Source organism: Crinia signifera, chromosome 6 (assembly GCF_055691185.1).
Source record: "Crinia signifera chromosome 6, ASM5569118v1, whole genome shotgun sequence".
In the NCBI taxonomy this organism is placed as follows: Eukaryota; Metazoa; Chordata; class Amphibia; order Anura; family Myobatrachidae; genus Crinia; species Crinia signifera.
The window spans coordinates 232,754,191-232,773,672 of NC_139222.1; the positions used below are offsets into that span (position 1 = coordinate 232,754,191).

The window sequence follows — 19,482 nt, forward strand, 5'->3', positions numbered from 1 at the left end:
AAGCTCTGTTTGCGAAGTGTACACTGACCGAATGTCAGTGTGTGCCTCCCTCTTCCCTTCCCCAATGATTATTGTATTTTGATTGTGTACTAGTGCTGAAGTTGAACTGAGCGAACGCCAGTCTCCACTGGGCTCGCTCTCACGCTCCAAAGCCGCACGGTGTGTGAAGTCTACACTGTAGCGGATAATACTCCTTAGCAGACGGGGGACGGCGCTGTATCAGACACGCCTGCCTAACTCTGCCCGACTTGGCTGTCACTGACAGCGTGTGCACATGCAGAGCAGACGGTAAGACGGACGGCGTTGTATGAGACTCGCCGCCGCCCGACTGACTCTGTTTAGCCTAAACCGCAAGTTCAAATAGCGTGTGATACTCTAAGGCAGACGGGGGATAGACGGCACTGAATTTTACATGCCGCAGCCCGCCTAGCCCTATACAACTAAGCCACTACTGATTAATCTTGCCTTGTAACAGCAGTGTGGCACTAGAGGAGAAGTGGCAGTTCTCACTAGTTGCCACCTACTGTACAGGCATCAAGCTCTCAGTTAAATTGACTGGGGATGCGCTGGTAAAACTATACATTCCACCACACTACGGGTTTATTTAACCCTTGAGTAACCTATTAGTTATCAGCCACGTCATTCCAGCCATCCCTTCCTCAGGCAGAGGCAGCGACGCAGATAGTGGCAGATCTGCACAGTCGCTTACCCTGTGGGGAATACACCATACTGTAATAAGGGCACTATATAGCTATTCAGCTCCTTCTAGAGCCTCAGGCAGCAGGCTATACTAGCCATATGTACACACATCAACTTACTAACAGGCATTAAAGTGAAGCATTAGCATTATATACGTTGCATTGTCGACTGCCTGTCTACATTACCTTTTCAAGGAATCACACATAACCGCGAGAGGGGATTCCAAGGGAATTTGGCCACACTGAATGAGTATAAATTCCTTATCCTCTTTTAAAACACTGTCTGTGTTATATGTTTCACTGTTTGTCAATATTTCGCCTCTTTGTCTTTTAATAAAATCCATTAAAGGTTACATTTTATGTTTACAATTGTACTTTTGAGGTGCACCACATAGAAGACATTCTTCTCTTTTTCCTGTTTGAATTCTCCGCCATGTCCAGTGGTAGCACACCCTCTTGAAATTATTATTGCAAATATCCACCTTACCATATTGAGGGTAATATTAACATAAATACTACATTTTCCTGTGCGATTGACTGCTCCCTGTCCCTTTCCCTGGTCTTGAGTGACCAGAGATGGTCACTGATGAAAGGGAACCTCTGCTGGCGGTGCCGCAGAGGTAATCAGCTGGTCGCAGGAGCAAGTTCCTGCGACCAGCGATTAGAACGGGGCTGGAATATACATGTTTTCCCATGTTTTTGTTTGTTTCCTCTGATTGCCAATAAAGATGTGTAAAAACACACACACACACACAAATATGAACAGTCAAAGTGTGTGGAAAACATCAATGCAAAAAAAAAAACATGTTCTAAAAAGCATACATATTTTTTAATAATTATTATTTTATATTTATATCAATGTATACTTGAAAGAAACTACCAAATAAGCAGGGAAGTATAAATACACCACTTAATTGCATTGCACGTAGTTATTGCACAGATGGAGTATAATAAAACAAAGTAATTGCCTTGGTAGAAGTCAAATAAAAATATGCCCATTTCCTTGTACTCGTTAAGACTACAAAATGCATTATTGCTAGACTCAGAGTTTACACTAGAGTTAGCATACTCTTTTAGATTTCCGATTTTATTTGTAGATGACTTCCCAGCGATAAATATGTGTTTATGAGATCGTTTTCTCCCATAATCCCTGTAATTTGCTCTCCTGCAGAGAAATAAAAAATAGGATTGTCGAGTGTGATAGCCTTTTTTTCCATTTTACCATCATCTTTTGACTTAAAACTGTTCTGCATTGTGAAATAAGACAAGAGGATTATAAAACACAATAGTATACTTGCTAGCTATTATCAAGTGAGAAAGAACATTAATAGCTGCCATTTTAACGTTGAATAGACTCTGTGAACAAATTATATCTTCAAATAGGTTGAAGAGGCAGTCCACAAATTCCACTTATACCTGTAGAATCGTCTGAAAATGCATACTGTATATAAAGAAAATTTCCAAAGATCTTCTCACCAAATAGGTATTTCTTTAAAGTCTGTTAATTGCTCCTTATTAATAAAATGTAGCAAAAGTTGAGCATTCAGATGATAGTTATTATATGTTCTATTCTATTTGAAAGCTGCAGCATTTTTAGCTAAAATTCTTTTTTTTTTTTATTACATAACATATAATTTATACTAGAGGATTTCAGAACAATTTCCATATATCCTTTTTTTTAAGCCCGGACATACTGTACACTCAGGGCTATTTTTGTGCAGGCTCCAGCAGGAACTGAGGCCCTTATTCTAGTTCACTCTTTCAGACAAAATATTTCTTAGATGGACAAAACCATGTGCACTGCAGGTGAGGCAGGTGTTACTTGTGCAGAGATAATTAGATTTGGGTGGGGTTTTACACCTGCCTCACCTGCAGTGCACATGGTTTTGTCCATCTAAGAAATATTTTGTCTGAAAGAGTGAACTAGAATAAGGGCCTCAGTTCCTGCTGGAGCCTGCACAAAAATAGCCCTGTGTACACTTCTAAAATGGAGTGGTAGAGCTGAAAGCCTAACCTGAATACTGTATATCCCCATTTTTTTTTCAATTTTTAACTTGAATATTTCTACATGACAAAGTTTAAGGAGAACATCAGTAATAAACAGGGAAGCAGAGAAGTGTTGGGGGTGGTGGTGGTGGGGATATTGGGGGAAATTTACTAAAGGAAATTTGTAAAAAAATAGGTGTATTTGTATCCAGAAATACACTTATTTTTGACATTTACTATCCCGAAAATATGGCAATTCGTATTCGTATTGATGTGCTATCAATACGAATACGAATTGCCGTATTTTCGGGATAGTAAATGTCAAAAATAGGTGTATTTCTGGATACAAATACACCTATTTTTTACAAATTTCTTTTAGTAAATTTCCCCCCTAATTACTGTTGAAAGAGCCGAGTGAGGACCTGGGCCAACTGCTGTGGGGTACAGCACATAGTATTGTGAGGGGGTGTGACCAAGCCTTGGCCAATTTTGCCACGCCCCCATGTTCCCGGGCCCCATTAATTTCTAAATGGCCCTGGTTACAAACATTAAATTCTACTCTGTTGGAGTGTCTAAGGAGCCCTGTCAAGCTCCTTAGACACCAGACCTGGTTCAGGGAAAAATAAGAAAATTTGCATGTATCACTGGGTGCGAGTGATATATTTAGACACATGCCCCACTGATGCACACACACAAAAAAATTGGTACTGTATATTCTATTTAAGAAATGTGTTATATGCTCTCTCTATAATATTTGTTATTTTGTTTGTTCTTACTAGACCAGCCTCCCTGATTCTGACAGTAAAGTAAAAAAAAAAAAAAAAACGATAAAAATATCATGCGCAACAATTTTAGAATAAATGATAACCACAGCTGCGGTTAATTGTGCTGCTCCCAAAAAGAATAACTGGAATTCTTGTGGAAAAAAGGAACAAAAATAATTGAGAGAGTGCACTGTGTTGATCACAAAATTTTAATAAAAATTAATGATTCATTTACTTTATTTACCTTATTGTTCTTACCCACTTGTCTGGTAGATGGTAAGTCCAGTGTGGTTGTGGAGAGCTGCTGATAAATGGAGGCGGACAGAGTGAAATTTAAGATATATTGTTGGTGTTTGATAAATGATGGATTAGACGAGGTGGTTGGCTGTAATTTCCTCGCCAAGATGATATTGCTGCTGGAGAATTAACTCCTGTGGCTCCATCTGATGATAACAAGGGCTGGCAGATTGCAATGGATATTGACCTCAGCAAAAGGGAAAGGAGGAGGCGGCGCAGCCAAGGTGGCAGCTGTCAATCACTTCATCCAGCGTGTCATTGGTGGTTGTGATAAAATCAGCCTGATTGAAGCTGTAGCTGACATCACACTCTGTGAAGTGATAAAGTGTCTGTTTTTTATCACCGGTCAATCAACTCATAACTCTGATGTTACAGGCTTGGTTTGAAAAATGACAGGTAGGAGATGATTGGCCGGTGATAAAAAACAGACACTTTATCACTTCACCGAGCTTAATAAATCTACCCCTTAGAGCCTGTTAGGAGAGTGTGTGTGACATCAGCTACAGCCTCAATATAGCATAATTATGGCATAATTATGGACTATGTGCATTAGATACCCAAGGACACAACATACATTTATGAGTTAATTGCAGGACATACTTAATTGGTTTTAAATGTAAATGTATTGTATGTAAATTGTAATTTTTTAATACCAAAGTTATTAATTTAAGTAAATGGATCATTAAATTATTTTTTATTAAAATTCTGTGATCAACACAGTGCGCTTTCTCAGTTTCTTTTTTCTCCCTGATTCTGGGTGCTCGATGCCACAATTTGATATGTAGTCAGGGACCTGAATTGCTCTGTCCATGCGCATTAAAACAATGTGTTTTTTATCAAAAAAACATGGTGGGGAACTGCTGGGAGGAGATGCGGGTGTGGAACTGCTGGGAGGAGATGCTGGTGGGGAACTGCTGGTAGGAGATGCTGGTGGGGAACTGCTGGGATGTCCTGATCGGCGTTGCCCAGTGTCCTGGGTCTCTGATATGGAGGCAGGTGTCCTCCGGCTGATGCGTGGTGTGACGTCATCAGGTCATGTCACAATTGTTGTGGGGGCTTCCTGTGGAGACTACTGGCTGTCCTGCTGCCTACTTCACTGCCTGCTTCAGCATCCCAGGCAGGTAGTGGGCAGCAGGCGCTGCTAGGACTTGGAGTTGGGCTCTGGCCACTCACCAGGGGGCTGCTGTGCGGTGGCTGCAAACGAACCCCGGCCCATCAATATGAGGGGGAATGGCGGCTACCGACCGGAGGTTAGGGCCCGGGGGCAGCCAGCAGTTTTGTAGTGAAGAGGCAGGGGGGTTCTGCGGGGATGCAGCAGACCGGGCGGGGCCCTACCCCTCTGTCAGAGCAGCCGGGCCTGGGACAGTTGTCCCCATAGCACTCCCCTAATGGCAGCCATGTGTGCACCAAGGAATTTTTTAATACATTTAAACAAAAGGACTCTTGTGCATATACCTTCTTTTGGTTTGGGTAAATTAGCCCCGGAGTCGTGCTTTATATCTCTCCCTTAGACCAGAGGAGAGCCTATTCACTAACTGTAGGTTTTCGCCTACACCTTGACAAAGGGGCGCAGCCCCGAAAAGTTGGTTGGTTTTATCCACTGTTTGAATACAAGCATTTTTTCAAGACCCAGGAGTGCCAGTCTCTTTTCTTCTACCTACATCCATACAAAGACGGGCACCGGGGCGGTTAACCAATCAGAGCGAGTGCCGGGCCGCACAGCTATATATATATATATATATATATATATACACGCACACACACATGCTGCTTTAAGGAGTTTGTTTCCCACCTGCATCATCATTCATTGGGCAGTATTCAATGAGGCCAATTCGCCATGTTTCACGGCGAATTTGTGCTATTTTCACGTTGGAAGGTGATTTTTTGTGTCAGAAAGTGAATCACCCTATTCAACGTGCACTTTTCGCCGTCTGCGAACAGTGAATGATGGACAATTCGCTGTCTGATAGTCTCCATAATTCGCTGTGGTTTTTCAATGGGTTTTTCAATGTGATTCGCCGTGGGTGTATTCAATGAGATGGCGAATTACTTTCTAAGTGATTTTGGCCGTGTGTCACCGAGCAGCAATCGCCATCTTTTCATGGTGGAATGTGAACTTTTAAAATAAAGTTTAAAGAAAAAAAAATATTGGTGTATAAAAATCAGGAATTTTATTATGTGAAGGGGTGTGCTATTTTTATTCATGTACTTTGTATTTTATTCATGTACTTTTTATTCATATATTCATTCGCCGTGAGTGTATTCAATGAGATGGCAAATTACTTTCTAAGTGATTTTCGCCGTGTGTCACCGTGTAGCAATCGCCATCTTTTCATGGTGGAATGTGAACTTTTAAAAGAAAGTTTAAAAAAAAAAATATTGGTGTATAAAAATCAGGAATTTTATTATGTGAAGGGGCATGCTAGTTTTATTCATGTACTTACAGCACATGAATATATATTTAATTAAAAAAAATATTTATTTTTACACATAACAGCCAGCAGGTGGCCGGGAGCTGAGAGCTGCTCATTACAAATTCATATATTCACTGCTCCGGATCATTACCATAGGCGTGCGCAAGGGGGGTGCCAGGGGTGCACAGGCACCTCCTAATCATAGCTGAGGGATGGGGCTTTCCAATGAGCCCAGCCCCGTGTCTCTAGCCCCCTGGGAACCGGAGATACTGCCAGGCAAAGCTGGAACGTTTTCCCTATAGAATAACATGGGACCCGCTAATTCCGACCCCCACCCAGTTCAATGGCTGCCAGTTCCCCCTTCGGCATCACTGAAGCTCGAGGTTGATTTCAGTCGAACCCAAATCGCTGGGCCTTCAATCTGATACCAGGCGGATCCATATGGATTATTTGATTCCAGGGATATTGAGGTTAAACCGTTTTTTTTTTTTTTTGTATGTGTGTGTGTGTGTATACTATGTGTGCGGGTGGGCATTTGCCCCTGGGCACTTGGGGTACAAGTGTCCCGTGCCCGCCACAGCCTCCTTCCCTTTTGAGCGGCTGACCAGATGCTGCCTGCCGCTGACAGGTAAAGTAGCTTCAGTGTGCGGCGTGCAGCATCCGGCCAGCGGCTCAAAAGGGAAGGAGGCTGCGGCTCCGGTGGACATCTTATAAGAAGAGTGCACAGCGCTACCCGGAAGTGCGGATTCACGGGAGCGCTGGTGTGCAATGCGCACCCCCAGCAATGAGCATGAAACTCCCCTTGTCAACGAGCATTTAACCACCCCCTTCCCAGGGAGCATGTGACTCCTGGCAAAGAACATTTCACATCCCCCCCCCCATGGCATAATCTGTAATGGCCATCACAGTCTGAGGCGTAACGTGTAATGGGCATCATGGTGTGAGGCGTAACATGTAATGGGAATTACACGTACAACGTGTAATGGGCATTATGGAATGTGGTATACTATGTAATGGCTGTGTGATGTGTAATATGCATGTAAGTATGTGTTAATTTTTGGCGCGCGCCTTCGACGTGCACAGTCCCTATTGTCCCTGTTTTAATAATATTTTTTTTAAGCCCTAACATAATTTGTAATGGGCATTACGGTGTGTGGCATGTGTGATGGGCATTATTGTGCATGACATTATGTCTAGTGTGTTTCATTATGTGTAATAATAGGAGATGATGAACACGCCCAGTAGATAGTGATGGACACGCCCCCTCCAATGGTGCACCCCCTAATAAAACGGGCTGCGCACGCCTATGATCATTACATATGCACGATTGGGAGCAGTGCTAACGGCTCCTACCCGGTCCCCTGCTAGCTCTCCCGGGGGGGCAGCTTGTGCTGCCTGGGTCCCGGGGTGCCCTCCTACCCCCCACATACATTCTGGGGCAGGCTGGGAGACTTCCATCTCCCTGTCTGCCGGCCTCCGCCGCAGGGGTTAAGATTCGCCGTCAGGGGCAGCGAGCCCCTTTGTCAGCGAGGGCTGGCAGAAAAGACTCCAGCCCTCCGGAACACGGCGACTGAGCAGCGAAACCTAAAAAGGATTCGCTGCACATGTCATTGAATACTGCCCATTGTGTGCGGTGTAAAAATTATAATGTACTGGACATTGCAATATAAAATTCCACAATATTATCAATTCCTGTGTTTCTTCTGTGTCTTGTACTTAAGTAAATCCTCAATCTACTGTAGTTCAATATTCAAATCTAAATGAGTAGCAACCAAGTAATTAGTGTTTATTATTTATTAATGAAGTCAATTATAGACTGTCTAGACAAATGCAGCTGCAAGTTGTTTCTTATCTTTGACAAACTACGGAAAGTACTCTCTTTCATGGTTAGAGGACATTTGGAGCTGCACCTGAACTGTTTGCACATGAAAAGTCATTCAAGTGTCCCTTGAACACTTTCCTTAATTCTGCAATCTTATTAAAATCCTGAATTACCCACATAAATAATAATAAATAATAATAACAATAGTTATTTATATAGCACGTTTCTCCTAATAGGACTCAAATTCCATAAAATAATCTATACAATTACCTCCCTTTTAAACACACTGGAGGGAATTCAATTACAGTAGGAGCCAGGAGGATTCACCAACACTGCCAAACTTTGGTGGCGGGGATTTCTCTAAAAAGTGCTTGATGCTCTGTATGCAGTGAGCACTTTTATGTGAATACGATCAGGCGGGCAAAAGGAGCAAATTCGGTTGCAGTTGCCTACATTAAAATGTTGTGGCAACAGCTAATTTGCCCCATTTGCCTCTAATTGAATTCCCCCCCAATATGTCCTGTGTCTACACTCTCAAACTAGTGACCCTAGATAAAAATTACAGCATGGCTGGATCCTTACAATGTGTTTGGATCATATAACTACTAAGATCTTTGCAATCTGCCAGGAAAAATTTGTGAAATTGTGTGCTGAGGTCATGGGTTCGACTCTCATCATGGCGCTAACTGTGCGGAGTTTGTATTTTCTCCCCACACTTGCGTGAGTTGCCTCTGGGAACTCTAGTTTCATCCCACAATTCAAAAATATACTGGTAGGCTAATTGGTTTCCAACTAAAATTACCGAAGAGTGAATGTGTGTGTGTGTGTGTACATGTGGTATGCAATATAGATTCTAAGCTCCACTGGGACAGGGACTGATATGATATGTTCAAATATATATATTTGGCCAGATCTGTCAGTCAACGCAGTGTGGCAAACGGTGGGCGGGGTTTCAGGGGTGATTGACAGGCCCATCCACCGTCAGCCACACTGCAGAAACAAGGCATCCGTCGTACATGCTCTCCACAAGCACACACCCCTCCTCGGCCAACACTCCCTATGCCTGCCCACTAACACCATCCACGCCTGCTCACCACCCACAACCCCTCCCCCAACACAATTATCCCCGGACCGCCCATAGGGCATCTACACACCTTGCGCACACAGCCTCCCCCTCATAGACCCCCCCACCGGACATTTAGCCCACACCCCCTTCTGACTCACACCTGACAACCCACCAATAATACCACAACGCACAGCCACCTTCTGCAGCTAACCCATTCACCACAACACCCCCCACTTCACCCACAGCGGTCCCAGGCTACGCTAACCCCGCACCCCCACACGCAGCACTGTGGCACCACAAACCCTTCTGACACAGCGGCGGACGGACGGACAACACCTGCACGCCCCCCCTTCTGCCGCCGCCCACACCGCATAGACCCAGGCGACGCTAACCCCGCCCCCCTCTGTGCCATCGCCAACCCTCAGCGGCAGACGGACGCACCCCCTTCTGACGCCGCGCTCACCGGCTAGCCCCAGGCTACACTAACCCCGCCCCCCGACACGCAGCGCTGAGGCATCACCAACCCTCAGCGGCGGCCGGACACACAACGCCTGCACGCCCCCCCCTTCTGCCGCAGCGCTCACCGGCTAGCCCGCCCCACGACACGCAGACCTGTGTCGGGCGACGGCCGGACACCGGCTGCGGCACTCCAGCATTAGGCCCCCTTCTGCCACTGCCTACGGCAGCTCAAATAACCACGCCCCCACGACACGCAGATCTGTGTTGGCCAGGGGGAGGACAGGAAGATAGTCCGGCAGCCACCCCCCTAGGCAAACACAACAGCCTAACGCCTCCCCCCCACCAATGGGGATGCGCCCAGTGCCCCACACGCATCCCCCAACGTCACCTCCCCTTCCCACCATTATCCCACTCAGGTCACACACCTGCACGGATCTACAGCCACGCTGCCTGCCTAACAGAAGCTGCCTGTCGCCCACCTGAGAAGCACACTCTGCATTCTAGCCAGAAACCCCTATCTGCCACCCAAGGGACCCACTGCCTAATGATGAGAGTTGTCTCCCAGCCAGACTTCACTACCTGACGCTCCATGGGACCCGCTGCCTAACTCTCCCACCTGCCTACCACCCAGACACCGCTACCTGCCGCACAAGGGACCTGCTGCCTAACGCTCCCAGAAGGATCCCACCCGGACACCGCTACCTGCCTCCCAGGGGACACGCGGCCTGACGCTCACAACAAACTCTGTCCGCTCCCAGGTAAGACACAAACGCTGCCTCCCAACCCCCCTCCCCACTAGCCGCCCAACCTAGCCAGCCCCATGGGTACACAACGCACACACACCCCAACCAACCCCCCAAACGCTACCTGCCGCCCAGGGTACCCACTGACTCACGCTCCAAACTAACGTTGTCCACTCCCAGGTCAGACTCAAACGCTGGCTCCCAGACGCTGACTAACGCTCTCAGCTAGGCCTCCCAGGGAACCCGCTGCCTCAACACACCGCGCAACCCCCCTCCCCACCACCTGCCACACACAGCCAGCCCCACGTCTACACAACGCAAGCACAACCCCCCCACCCCCACCCCCTCAACACACACCCTGCCTCCCAGACACACACCGCTGCCTGCCACTCTCAGCAAGCCCTCCTAGAGGACACGCTGCCTCACCCTCCCACCAAAAGCTGTACGCTCCTAGCTCAGACACACACGCTGCCTCCCAGCCACCCACCGCTGCCTGCCACTCTCAGCAAACCTTTCAAGGGTACCCGCTGCCTCACACTCCCAGCTCAAGCGGTCCGCTCCTAGCTGAGAAACACACACACACCAAAAATTCACATTACAGCAAGGGATCCCGGGGCACACGCTCACACCTAACACACATTTACCTACACCCCCCCACAACCACCTTTAATATTTTTTTTTTCTAACTTGCAGCCGCCAAACACCACCCACCAGACCCGCTGCCGAACGCGCCCAGAAGGATCCCACCCGGACACCGCTACCTGCCTCACAGGGGACCCACTGCCTGACACTCCCAGCTAACTCCCAGCCAAACAACGCTACCTGCCGCCCAGGGGACACGCTGCCTGACGCTCACACCGAACTCTGTCCGCTACCAGGTAAGACCCAAACGCTGACTCCCAACCCCCCTCCCCACTAGCCGCCCAACCTAGCCAGCCACATGTCTACACAACGCACACACACCCCACACAACCCCCCCAACGCTACCTGCCGCCCAGAAGACCCACTGACTCACGCTCCAAACTAACGTTGTCCACTCCCAGGTCAGACTCAAACGCTGGCTCCCAGACGCTGACTAACGCTCTCAGCTAGGCCTCCCAGGGAACCCGCTGCCTCAACACACCGCGCAACCCCCCTCCCCACCACCTGCCACACACAGCCAGCCCCACGTCTACACAACGCAAGCACAACCCCCCCACCCCCACCCCCTCAACACACACCCTGCCTCCCAGACACACACCGCTGCCTGCCACTCTCAGCAAGCCCTCCTAGAGGACACGCTGCCTCACCCTCCCACCAAAAGCTGTACGCTCCTAGCTCAGACACACACGCTGCCTCCCAGCCACCCACCGCTGCCTGCCACTCTCAGCAAACCTTTCAAGGGTACCCGCTGCCTCACACTCCCAGCTCAAGCGGTCCGCTCCTAGCTGAGAAACACACACACACCAAAAATTCACATTACAGCAAGGGATCCCGGGGCACACGCTCACACCTAACACACATTTACCTACACCCCCCCACAACCACCTTTAATATTTTTTTTTCTAACTTGCAGCCGCCAAACACCACCCACCAGACCCGCTGCCGAACGCGCCCAGAAGGATCCCACCCGGACACCGCTACCTGCCTCACAGGGGACCCACTGCCTGACACTCCCAGCTAACTCCCAGCCAAACAACGCTACCTGCCGCCCAGGGGACACGCTGCCTGACGCTCACACCGAACTCTGTCCGCTACCAGGTAAGACCCAAACGCTGACTCCCAACCCCCCTCCCCACTAGCCGCCCAACCTAGCCAGCCACATGTCTACACAACGCACACACACCACACACAACCCCCCCAACGCTACCTGCCGCCCAGAAGACCCACTGACTCATGCTCCAAACTAACGTTGTACACTCCCAGGTCACACTCAATCGCTGGCTCACAGACGGTGACTAACGCTCTCAGCTAGGCCTCCCAGGGAACCCCCTGCCTCAACACACCACACAAACCCCCTCACCAACACCTGCCACACACAGCCAGCCCCCCGTCTACACAACGCAAGCACAACCCCCCCACAGACACCCACCGCTGCCTGACACTCTCAGCAAGCCCTCCCAGGGAACACGCTACCTCACCCTCCCAGCAAAAGCTGTCCGCTCCTAGCTGAGACATACACGCCACCTCCCAGCCACACAACGCTGCCTGCCACTCTTAGCAAACCTTTCCAAGGTCCCCGCTGCCTCACACTCCCAGCTAAAGCAGTCCAATCTTAGCTGAGACACACACACACACACACAACAAAAATTCCCATTACAGCAAGGTATCCCGGGGCACACGCTCACACCTAACACAGATTTACCTACACACCCCCACAACCACCTTTAATGTTTTTTTTTCTAACCTCCAGCCGCAAAACAACACCCACCAAGATCTGATGCCAACAACCAACACCCTCCTGGAACTGATGCCACACAACTCGACTTTCAAATACCACCTGGACCACACCACATCGCTACCAAACCCATCTACAAGTCCACTGTGCACCTCGACAAAATAACCACAACACAACCCCCCCCCCCCCAAAACCACCAACACCCACAACCCCTTTCACAATTTTAATATTTTCTTTCTCTCAAACCTACAGCAAACGAACAAGACCCACCTGCATCTTATGCCAACAAACAACACCCTACAGGACCAGAGCCCACACAACTCCAAGTTCCAGGACAACCTGTGCCACAACACATCTCGACCACACCCATCTGTAAGTACTACCCACCACAACATACCAATACACCAACTCCAAACACAGCTCCGTTCCAGTTCAGCCCAGGCACCCAGCACCACAGTACACCACTTTTACTACTTTACCACACTTCATGCCCTTTCACACATCACAATCTAACACACTACACTCACCTATGTCTGCACACTCATGCACCAACATATGACTCCAATAAACACACCTACACACACACACATCCATGCCTCAAAAAATCACACCTACTCACACACACCCATCAATGCATCTCACGGCAGTAGCTGCAGCCTTTATACCCTTTGAACACTTCAATTCAGGTCTTCTAACACCATCATAAAGGCTGACAGTGGCAGCGCGGGGCATGGGCACAAGGGCAGGGAAGTCCAATGTCCACTTCACCTCAATTACACCACACCCCTCCCCCCACCAACCACCTTTACACTTTTCTGGACATTCGCTCAAACCTGCAGCAGCCAAACAACACACACCAAGATATGATGCCAACAAGCAACACCCTCCAGGACCTAATGCCACACAACTCAACTTTACCAGCCCAACATTGCCACACCACATCTCAAACACACCCATCTGGAAGCCCACTGTACACCTCTGCCAAATAACCCCATCCACACCCCCCACCCCCACAACCCCCTTCCCACGTTTATTTCCATTCTCTCAAACCTGCAGCAGCCAAACAACAACCACCACCATCTGATGTTAAACAACACCCACCAGAATCTGATTCCAAAAAGCAACACTCGCCGGGCCCTGATGCCGTACAACTCAACTTTCCCAGACTCCCAGTGACACACAACATCTTTTCTTCACCCATCTGTAAGTACTAGCCAACACCCGATACTAATACACAATCAAAACCCAGCTCACCCCAGCCAACCAGCACCCCAGTACACCACTTCCAACACACCAATCATCACACACCTCCCATATTTGGTACGGCCATGCAGGGTTTACAAGTGTACCACACATCAGCCACTTACAAACATCACGGTCTACCACAGTACACTAACCGATATCTGGACACTCATGCACCAATGTATGCCTCCAATAATCACACCTACACACACACATATGCTTGCTAGACTTACACTTACATACACCACTCCATGCCTCCAAAACTCACGCCTACACACACACACACACACATTAATGAATCTCACGCCAGTAGCTGCAGCATTTACTACTTTCGAACACTTCGATTCGTGTCTTCTAATATTTGATTTTGCTTTAAGGTCCCCTCCACAAAATCAACAACCTGCTGCCTAAAACCACCACCCTCTACCACCTACGCCACCCTATCCGACCTCCTGCCGCCTACTGCACATTTCACCTGACGCCGCCCACAGAACACAACTCTACCACACCCATCTGTAAGTACTACCTAACACCACATACCACTACACCACTACATCATCTACAAACACACCTACCTTTCATTTTAGCACAGTTCCTGCTGCGTGCCAACCAGCAAACCATACTCACAACACACTCATCCATTTGTATATTCTAATAATTATTTTTCATTTTAGGTTTCTTCAACTACGTCACCAACCTGCTGCAAAGAAAACAAACCCTGTACGACCTGCTGCCGCCTCCTGCCAAATTCACCTGACGCCTACCGTAATACACAACTGTACCGCAACCATCTGTAAGTACTAACTAACAACCCATACCACTACACGAACAACTAATCTACTAACACAACTAACTTCCATTTCATGGCACGAGTTGCTTCCTGGCACACAACACACCATACTCACAACACACCCATCCATACCTCCAATACTCAAACCAAAACACACACACACACCTCCATGCCTCTAATACTCACAAATACACACACACAAACATCCAAGTACACACAACCACACACCCATCCCCGCATCCAATACTCACAACTACACACACACATATACCCATCCATGCCTACAATACTACCAAGTACACACACACACACCCACCCAGCCATGCCGCCAATACTCACAACTACTTTCCCATTCAAGGTCCCGTCAAATCACACAGTGTAACACAGCACACTTTACTACATTTACCCACTAATACACCAACGTCATTGTGAAATACACACTCACATCTATGCCTTCACACACACACATCAATGCCTACAATACTCTCAAGTCCACACACATACACCCATCCATGCCTACCATAATCACAACCACCCCTTACAACTGCACTAACAACATCTCTTCTAACCAAACTATACTCACATTAACATTTCACAACTCCTATACTTTAACACACTTCCAGTTATGAGTTTCAATATTAACATTTGCTTACATAACCCTTACAAACTCACACTTTCCAAGGTCTGCCCACTGACACACCACCTACATCATCAACCACACACTCACATCTGTGCCTGCAATACTAACAAGTACAAACACACCCATCCATAACTACAATACTCAACTATACACACGTATACACACACAAATACACAACCATCCATGACTCCAATACTCACACCTACACACCCATCCATGACTCTAATTTTCTAAACTACCCCATACCACTAGACTACAAACGGATCTTCTTATACAACATTCCTCCCTTACACATTGCAGATCACACTATATTTTCACACCTCTTTCAACACCACTAACGCACCAACACGATTTAAAACCACACACACACATCTATGCCAACAATACTCTCAACAACAAACACACACACACAACATGCAAACACCACACACACACCCAGCCAGGCCGAACACACTCACAACTACACACACCCCTGCATGTCTACAACACTTGATCATACACATACACACCCCCTTCCATGCATCCTAATACAAATACTACACACACACACACCCATCCAGACATGCCTCAACAATTACAAAATACACACTCACACACACACAAACACACCCATCCATACCTCCAATACTCACTAATCAATTTAAACACTTCTATATACAGTATGTCTTACCATTTGACATTTGCTTCAAGGTGCCTTCAAAAAACATAATTACACAGTAATCTTTAGTTACTTTAAACACTAACACAACAACATGCTTTTTACACACACACACACACACACACATCCATCCCTACATTACTCACAATGACACACACCCATCCATGCCTACAAAACTAACAAATACACACACACACATCTATGCTTCCAATACTCACAACTACACACACACACAAACCCATCCGTTCCTCCAATACTACCAACCACACACAAACAACCATGCCTACAATACTCACAACTACACTCACACACACACACACACATCCATCCATCCCTCTAATACTCACAACCACACACACCCATCCATGCCTCCTATACTCACAACTACACACTCACCCATACCTGCCGCAAATACTCAAAAATAATACACACACACACAAACACCCATCCAATACTCACAACTACACACACTTACACATCCATCCATGCCTACAATACTCTCTACTACACACTCACACACACACATCCATGCCTACAATACTCTCTACTACACACACATCCATCCAATCATCACAACTACACACAAACACATCCCTCCAATACTCACAACTACACACACACCCATCCATGACTACAATACTCACAACTACACACACACTTCCATGCCTACAATACTCACATCTACACACACTCACACACATCCATGCCTACAATACTCAATACTACACTCACACACACACACACACACATCCATCACTCAAATACTCACAACCACACACACACACCCATCCATGCCTCCTATACTCAAAAATACTACACACACATCCATCCAATACTCACAACTACACACACTCACACATCCGTGCCTCCAATACTCAAAAATACTACACACACATACATCCAATACTCACAACTACACACACTCACACATCCATCCATACCTACAATACTCTCTACTACACACACACACACACACACACACACACATATCCATCCCTACAATACTCTCTACTTCACACACACACATCCCTACAATAATCACAACTACAAACAAACACACACACATCCCTCCAATACTCACAACTACACACACACACACACACACATCCATGCCTACAATACTCACATCTACACACACTCACACACACATCCATGCCTACAATACTAACTAATACTAACACACACACACATCCATACATCCCTCCAATATTCACAACTACACACACCCATCTATGCCTCCTATACTCACAACAACACACACACACATCCATGCCTCCAATAGTCACAACTACACACACACACACACACACACATCCATGCTTCAAATACTCACATCTACACCCACCCACAAACACTTCCATCCCTCCAATACTAACAACCACACACACCCATCCATGCCTACAATACTCACAACCGTACACACACACATCCATCCCTCAAATACTCACAACCACACACACACCCTTCCATCCCTCCTATACTCACAACTACACACTCAACCATCCGTGCCTAAAATACTCACAACTACACACACACACATATCCAGACCTGCAATACTCACAACTACCACGACTCACACACACACACACCCAGCCATGCCTCGATTCCTCACAACTACAGACACCCATCCATGCATCCACTACTCACACTCCCATCTATGCCTCCATTACTCACAAACACACACACACACACTCACACCCATCCAGCCCTCCAATACTCACAACTACACACATACAAACACCCGTCCAGCCCTGTAATACTCAATACTAAAAAATGCCATTCCGGGCTACAATACTCACTACTACACACACACACACACACACACACAGCCATGCCTAACACACTCACAACTACACACACCCACCAATGCATGCCTACAATACTCACAATTACACACACACACTCACACACAACCATCCATGCCTCCAATACTAGCAACTACTCACACACCCATCCATGCCTCCAATACTCACTACACACACACACACATCCATACCTCCAATACTCACAACTAAACACACATCCATCCATGCTTACAATACTCAATACTACACACACACACACACACACACACACACACACACATCTATCCAATACTCGCAAATACACACACACCCATCCATACCTCCTATACTCACAACTACACACAACCATCCATGCCTCCCATACTCACAACTACACACTCAAATGCACACTCATCCATGCCTACAATACTCACAAATACACACACACACACACACACACCCATGCCAACTACACACACCCACCTATGCATGCCTACAATCCACACAATTACACACACACATGCCAAACACACTCACATCTACACACACACACACACACACACACACACACACACATATGCATGCCTACAGTACTCACAATTTCACACACACACACACACACACACACCCCTCCATGCCTCTAATACTCACATCTACATACACCCACACACACATACATCCCTCCTATATTCACAACTACTCACACACCCATCCATGCCTCCAATACTCACAAATACACTCACATCCATGCCTCCAATACTCTCTACACACACACACACACACCCATTCATGCCTCCAATACTAACAACTACACCCACCCACCTCTACATAGCTACAATACTCACAATTACACACACATCCATCCATGTGTGCAATACTCACCACTACACACACATAAACACACAACCATCCATGCCTCCAAAAATACACAATACACACACACCCATCCATGCCACTAATACTTACAACTACACACACACCCACCCATCCATGCCCCGAATACTCACAACTACACACACCCACCTATGCATGCCTACAATACTCACACATCTATCCCTCCATAAATCACAACTACACACACACCCATCCATGCCTCCTATACTCACAAATACACACACACACCCATCCATGCCTCCAATACTCACAGCTACGCACTCACACATCCATGCCTGCTATGCTCACAAATATACCCACACACACACACCCATCCATAACTGCAATACTCACAACTACACACACATCCATTCATCCATAACTCACAAATGCACACACCCAGCCATGCCTACAATACTCACAACTACACACACACACACACACCTATACATCCATGGCTACAATACCCACAATTAATCACACTCACATCCATCCTTCCAATACTCACATCTACATCCACCCACACAAGCAACCATCCCTCCAATATTCACAACTTCCCACTCACACATCCATGCCTCCAATACTCACAACTACACACACACACACACACACACACACATCCATGCCTGTAATACTCAATACTACTACACACAAACACACACCCCTACATGGCTACAATACTCACAATTACACACACACACACACACACACACACACACACACACACATCCATGTGTCCAATACTCACCACTACACACACTAAAACACACACCCATCCATACCTCAAAAATTACACTATAAACACACACACACACACACACACACACACATCAATGGCTAAATTCGGGACACATACTTTCCACACTTCA

At 47.0% G+C, this 19,482-nt stretch overlaps 1 protein-coding gene across 1 annotated transcript in view; it reads left to right on the top strand.

Moving 5' to 3' along the window:
* Positions 1–15,051, top strand: part of LOC146009720 (uncharacterized) — a 47,432-nt gene extending 32,381 nt beyond the window's left edge. Inside the window, exons 2-6 of the mRNA XM_083150180.1 lie at positions 11,805–11,989; positions 12,879–12,998; positions 13,683–13,829; positions 14,246–14,383; positions 14,543–15,051. Coding sequence (XP_083006306.1) covers positions 11,805–11,989; positions 12,879–12,998; positions 13,683–13,829; positions 14,246–14,383; positions 14,543–14,625 — 673 coding nt within the window. The 3' untranslated portion in view covers positions 14,626–15,051. The remainder of the gene's footprint in view (positions 1–11,804; positions 11,990–12,878; positions 12,999–13,682; positions 13,830–14,245; positions 14,384–14,542) is intronic.
* Positions 15,052–19,482: the final 4,431 nt, after the last annotated feature.